The following is a 7,006-nucleotide window of genomic DNA, read 5'->3' on the forward strand; positions in this document are numbered from 1 at the left end:
TTACATTGTGTTCTTGCTCCGTCCATGCGAGCCGAGTTTTCGATTTACTGAAACTGCTCAGAGCTCTGGCAAGATCAGTGTCACGAGCCATTACAGGAGCGGACACAATTACAATCTGAAATCAGAATATGAGCATTGCACATTTTCTAAAATACTCAAAGCGTTAAAGCACGGTTTGACACGTGATCGGCCCGCCGCTGAACTGGATGTTTTGATTGGTTCTCACCACAGGACTGTGGAAACAGAGAAACAAAAATGCAAAAAGGTCTGCACTCTAAAAATCTTTTATTGTAAACAGGAGATAAAGTTAACAAGCGTTTCGGCTCTTTGCCTTCGTCAGTGTGACAGCTTCACTGATCTTCAGTGACTATATAGAAAGCAGGTCTTCAGGTGATCGTGATCATAATTAATCAAGTAATTAGTCCTCAGACTCCAGTTTAAGTCCATCTGAAACAGTAAATAATGATTAAAAACAATGTTGGGAACAATTACACATCAGAAGAAAAAGCCAGAAATAAATAAATAAATAACAGTATAAAGGGATTGATTTGAGGATTGATTCATGGGTCTCCGCAGCATGAGCTGGGGGAGCGCGGCGAGTGTGCTGACTGGAAAACTGAGTATTTCAGAGATAAACTAGAGAAGGAAATGTCATCAAAGCAGCATTTCTGTTACCAATCCAACACATTCATTTCATTATTTATAAAGCACATTTAAGAACAACGCAGGGTTGAAGTGCTGGACAGATCATTACACTCAAAAACTGATTATGATCTATAAAATAACGAACACTAGACTAAATAATTCATTGAAAACCAACATTAAGAAAATGTGTTTTAAGCTTTGATTTAAAAAATTTATTTAAAAAAAACAGCCAGAATATTATTGCCAGACTTCATGTGTAATCTGTAGGTCTGTGAGTGTGAGCGCTGGACAATACATCGAACATGAGTCTGATGCACCGGACGAGCTTCCTTCACAAACACACGGGCTGATTCCTTTTAATTCACTTCATTTAATCATTTAATATTCAACAATATTATTGATCTCCTGCACTGACAGCATTATATGAGCTGGACGATGACATCACGGTTTACTCCAGAGCAGCTGTATATATATAAATGAACTAAATTAATAACTTTTTTACAACAAAAATTAACCATCACTGAACTTCCTTAAGCTGGACTGTGACGCCATTTTCTTCTGGAAACAAACTTTACTGCATTATTCTCCTGTTATCTCTGTAGAGCTGCTCTGAAACACTCTGTGTTGTGAAAAGCGCTGTATAAATAAGTCCTGCGGATGTTCTGTGTTCGTCTCTTATGTCAGGCGTCTGCACACGGGAACCCCCCTTCTACATCATCACAGAGTTCATGACGCACGGGAACCTGCTGGATTACCTGCGCGAGTGCAACCGGCAGGAGGTGAACGCTGTGGTGCTGCTCCACATGGCCACGCAGATCTCCTCCGCCATGGAGTACCTGGAGAAGAAGAACTTCATCCACAGGTGAGCAGAACTGCAGATGTGACGCCGACACTAGCGATGTCGAAAGTGCCGACTTCGGTACCAAGTCGATACTGAAATTGTAAAATGTGAGGCTTTGAGCGCTGTCGAGCGGAATCATAAACGCCTCTGATTGGCCGTTGTGTTCACGAGCTCCTCGGATATGTCTGTGATTGGCTACAATGATCAGCGCTTCAAAAACATGTAACATTTCAGTATCGACTTGGTACCGGAGTTGGTGTTTTTGACAACACTAGCCTACACACAGGGTTGGGTATCGTTTTAATTTTAACGATTCCGATTTCGATTCTGCTTATCGATGCCGCCGATTCTTATCGATTCCAAATTTCGATTTGAATACTAATACTAATAATTATATAATTATACTAATACTAATCCTTTTTATCACTGTTTGCATCCGAGCTCAAACTGTAATTATTGCGACATTCTACGCACACAAAAAAATCAGATACAGGACAAAGGGACAACATCGAATTAGTTACTATTATGAATGACGTTTCCAGTTACAATCTGGTTCTTGTTTCAGGGATCTAGCTGCCCGTAACTGCTTAGTTGGGGAAAACCACCTGGTTAAAGTGGCAGATTTTGGACTGAGTCGCCTGATGACGGGAGACACATACACCGCCCACGCCGGAGCCAAGTTTCCCATTAAATGGACCGCACCGGAGAGCCTGGCCTATAACAAGTTCTCCATCAAGTCCGATGTGTGGGGTAAGCAAAGATCAGTGAAACGCTGATGCTGTTGATGCTTGTGTCGAACTGACATTCTTGCTTGAACTCTTCAGCATTTGGAGTCCTGCTTTGGGAGATCGCCACCTATGGGATGTCTCCGTATCCTGGAATTGACTTGTCCCAAGTTTACGAGCTACTAGAGAAAGATTACCGCATGGACCGACCCGAGGGATGCCCGGAGAAAGTCTATGAGCTCATGAGGGCCTGTAAGCAGCTCTTCAGATTATTTAAGAAAAGTGACTCCAATGTATCCTCCCCTCGCCCTGTGTAACATATCTTTCCCTCGCGGGTCAAAATGACCCGAAGCCCTAAAATTATACTTAATTTGTTGTTGTTTTTTGTCCAGAAAGCTGATTTTTGAGCATTTTTAGGTTTTTCTATGTGTACTGAAGCATTCCTCACATTCCATTCATTCCTAATGGGGTCAGATTGACCCGCGAGGGAAGGATTTGTTACTATTTTAAATTTTAACCACCAAACTCCTCCTGTGTGTTCGTGGTTCAAGTGCGACAAACGTCCTCAGGTCTTGGAGCCCTCTGATGAACATTACATTTTTAAATTAAAAATGAATTAGTTTCGGGTCAAAATGAATACAACTACAGGTCTTAAGTTGCCCTTTGGACTGACTTTAGTGTTTCTGTTTAGGTTGGAGATGGAACCCTGCAGAGCGGCCTTCTTTTGCTGAAACCCACCAGGCGTTTGAGACTATGTTTCAAGAGTCCAGTATCTCTGATGGTATGACTTTATCTCTGGAGGTATAGAGAGATTTGCATGTACCTTTCTTGTGGCTCATGTTTTAAATGTTCTTGGCTTGCAGAGGTGGAGAAAGAGTTGGGGAAGAAAGGTAAGAAGCTGCCACTGGGTCCAATACAACAGGCCCCAGAACTTCCCACTAAGACGAGGACACTACGAAGACATATGGACAGTAGGGATGGTGACAGCCCGGGTAAGCTATGCTCTGTCTAGTTTAAGGGATAGTTCACCCAAAAATTTAAATTAGCCCATGATTTACTCGCCCTCAAGTCATCCTCGGTGTATATGACATTCTTCTTTCAGACGAATACAATCAGAGTTATATTAAAAAATGTCCTGGCTCTTCCAAGCTTTAAAATGGCAGTGAATGGCTGTTTATATTCATAGATGCACTTTTATGATGGATTGATGCACTTTTATGATGGATAGATGCACTTTTATGATGGATTGATGCACTTTTATGATGGATAGATGCACTTTTATGATGGATAGATGCACTTTTATGGACTTCAGAATAGAAACAGCCATTCACTGCCATTATTAATCTTGGAAGAGCCAGGACATTTATTAATATAACTCTGATTGTGTTCGTCTGAAAGAAGAATGTCATATACACCTAGGATGGCTCGAGGGCGAGTAAATCATGGGCTAATTAAAATTTTTGGGTGAACTATCCCTTTAATTCCCTGTGATTAGTGAGCGATACTAATAAGAGTTGAACCCTTTGCAGACGCAGCAGAGCCTGAGTTCCCGATGATCCCGAGGCCTCTCCTCGACAGCAACTTGAACGAAGATGATCGGCTCTTGACTAAAGATAAAGATAAGTTCCGGATGAATCCCTTCAGTTACATCAAGAAAAAGAAGAGAACGGCTCCGGCACCCCCGAAACGTTCCAGCTCGTTCGGGAAGATGGATGGGCACTTGGATCGGAGAGGACTGGGTCCCGATTGCAGGGATGATTTCAACAACGGGGCTTCCGCCAATGATGCCTTGCAAGGCATTGATCCTTCCAAATTGATTGGGTCCGGAGTCACCAATGGAGCCCTAGTGTATCCCGGTCAGCTCTTCCCTTCTCATTCAAGGAAAAAGGGCACAGGAATAACATCAGGGAAACTCGCCACAACTCTGCCAGCAGAAGAAGACCCAATGTCAAACTCAAAGCGCTTCCTAAGGTCTTCATCCGCATCTTGCATGCCTCCAGGATCGGAGCGATCCGAATGGAAATCGGTCACTTTGCCTCGTGACATCCAGTCTTCTCACTTCGAGTCAGGAACCATCGGAGGCAAGCCGGCTTTGCCACGCAAAAAAGCAGATTGCATGTCGAGAGGTGGAACCCTTACCCCGCCTCCACGCCTTCCCAAGAAAACCGAGGATGCGTCGGATGAAGTCTTCAAGGACTCGGAGTCTAGTCCCGGATCAAGTCCTTTGACTCTGACGCCGAAGCTCGGGAGACGCCCGCAAACCGAAACCTCTAAAACAAGTGCCTTGCAAGCAGAGCTCTTCAAACCCAATGTGTTTCCAACTCTGGATGAAATCAGACCTCGTAGGCTCAAGCAAACCTCGGAAATCCCTGGACAAAGAGAAAGGGAGAAGGGAAAGTTCGCCAAACCGAAACCTGCTCCTCCTCCTCCGCCTCCCGTCTCGAGCACCAAATCTGGGAAGACTTCGAGGAGTCCTACTTTTGATGTGTCTTCGGATACCAAAATCAAGGGTTCTGAAGTGAATCCTTCTAATCCCGGATCCACGGAACTAGGCAAGGGAAGTCTTTCCCAAGAAAGTGCCAAGAAATTGCAGAAAAACACCTCGAAAGTTCCTCCCACTAAAACCTCTCCTGTTTCTCCGAGTGCTCAGCTTCCGGGAATGGGAACGACTGCCGGAGACCCCGGATCGAACTTCATTCCTCTCATAACGACTCGCCGTTCGTTGAGGAAAACGCGCCAGCCGTCGGAAAGACTCTCCAACTCTTGCATCACGCGTGAGATGGTCTTGGACAGCACAGATATCCTGCGAGCCGCGATCGGACGGATCTCGGAGCAAACCGGGAGCCATAGTGCCGTGCTGGAGGCCGGGAAGAACCTCTCCAAGTTTTGCGTGAGCTTCGTCGAGTCTATCCAACAGATGCGCAACAAGTTTGCTTTCCGAGAAGCCATCAATAAGTTGGAGAGCAGTCTTCGCGAGCTGCAGATCTGCCCTGCGGCCACCGGGGGAGCCAACACTCCTCAAGACTTTTCCAAGCTGCTTTCCTCCGTCAAGGAGATCACTGACATCGTTCAGAGGTAGCGGAGAAAAGCTCGAATGCAATCGATATCTAGATTATTCTCTAAGTGGACGTACTCTTCAAGGGAACCCACCTCATGCCAAACAGAGAAACATTTACGAACGACACTAAAGCAGGGGAAAGGTCCTCGGAAGTTCGTTTGGCGATCTTAAGGTAGAAAGGTCCAAGTCCCATCGACTCGAGTCGTGTTTCTAAGCAATTCCACAACTTGACTTTGACTTTTCTTGCATTTTCTCAAAGCGAGCATTATCTCAACATTGCAGGTGATTGTGACCGAGAAACGCCTCACAATTTCCAATATTTTTTTAGGGATCAAAATATATTTGATTACAAAAAAAAATCATAGTATTGACAAAGACTGAACTCTTTTTCTCCGTGTGGTTTGGTCGAGGAAGGGCTTTGTTGTGAGATGTGAACGGTCCCTGTGAAATGAGGAAACCGACTGATCAAGTATTGTATGATTGCAACACTGTGCCATGAATGACGTTTAACCCATGGGGTTGTAAAGTCGGCGCGGTTTTCCCAGCTTTTCCTGATCCTGGCAAGGGTTTTGAACAAGTGTTCCTTCAGCACAATCACTACATACAGTACATGACTTTCCCAAATACACAGTGGCCTTAAAGAGCGAATGAAACACTACTGTCTCCAGGAGAAAGACTTGGAAGTGAGAATCGGAGCTTAAGAAGCAGTGTATGTATAGATGTGTTTATCGTGATGTCCTTCATTTACCACTTGATGTCATTTGAAAGGTTTTCCACACACCACTGACGGAAACAGCTTTATCCAATGACCACACGCCTGTCTTAAAATGATCATTCTCACTGAGGATGTCTGAGTCAATGACTGTCTTACTAAAAGCTTGTGTAATTGAAATAATGCAGTTGTTTTCAGTATTAGTTTGTCTTTTCCAACTCTTTGCCATCCGACTGTGACGCCTGAGGAGAAAGCCAACCACAAGCTGCCTTTAATTCAACATGGTACTTCCAGTGTTGACTTTTCATGTTTTTTGTTTTGTTTTTGTCTCTTCAGAATCATGCCACTACTTTTTACATGTGTATTCAATCCTCACCCTTTTGTAGACTCATCTTTTGTAAATACACGTCACTTGCTTTCTCTTTTCAGTTGATTCTTCCTGTAACCTTGGTGCAATTTTGTGTTGCATAAAATGCAAAGAAATTTTGCTACTTGAACAACATAAAGAGTTCATGTTGCTGTGCTGTCCATTCTCTGTTCTAGTGCGGTCATTATGCAGGTGTTCATGTAGTTCTGGTCTTCATTTTAAACATGGTTGTCAGGGAATCTGCAGGGTTGATCAAAAAAACGATGATTTAAACAAATATACGTGTTGAAAAAAAATAGTTATATAAAATGATTAACTTCCCATTTTAGCCTTTAAGCCATTTTTTTTGTCAAGTAAGTTTTATTGGAAGACAATAAAAAAACTTTAGTTAGTGTGTAATGTTGCTGTTTGAGCATGCACAACATCTGCAAAGTTACAACGCTTAAAGTTCAAAGCAAAGGGAGATATTTACTTTTACAGAAATCGCTTTTTAAGGACTACAACGAACGGCTGGTAGAGACTACACGACATTCCTCCAGGGTTAGTGACATCACAAACCCTAAAATTTACATAAACCCCGCCCCCGGAACGCGCAGTCCATGCTGAGAAGAGGAAGAGTTGTTGTAGTCGAGCACATCTGTGAGTCGGCTCAAACTGT

At 43.5% G+C, this 7,006-nt stretch overlaps 1 protein-coding gene across 2 annotated transcripts in view; it reads left to right on the forward strand.

Moving 5' to 3' along the window:
- Nucleotides 1–6,509, forward strand: part of abl1 (c-abl oncogene 1, non-receptor tyrosine kinase) — a 43,000-nt gene extending 36,491 nt beyond the window's left edge. For both annotated transcript variants that reach the window (XM_084114166.1, XM_084114167.1), the window contains 6 exons: nt 1,330–1,507; nt 2,052–2,236; nt 2,311–2,463; nt 2,903–2,992; nt 3,075–3,203; nt 3,741–6,509. In XM_084114166.1, coding sequence (XP_083970292.1) covers nt 1,330–1,507; nt 2,052–2,236; nt 2,311–2,463; nt 2,903–2,992; nt 3,075–3,203; nt 3,741–5,290 — 2,285 coding nt within the window. In that variant the 3' untranslated portion in view covers nt 5,291–6,509. The remainder of the gene's footprint in view (nt 1–1,329; nt 1,508–2,051; nt 2,237–2,310; nt 2,464–2,902; nt 2,993–3,074; nt 3,204–3,740) is intronic.
- The last annotated feature ends 497 nt before the right edge of the window (nt 6,510–7,006 follow it).

This window comes from Abramis brama, assembly GCF_963993115.1.
Source record: "Abramis brama genome assembly, chromosome: 5".
In the NCBI taxonomy this organism is placed as follows: Eukaryota; Metazoa; Chordata; class Actinopteri; order Cypriniformes; family Leuciscidae; genus Abramis; species Abramis brama.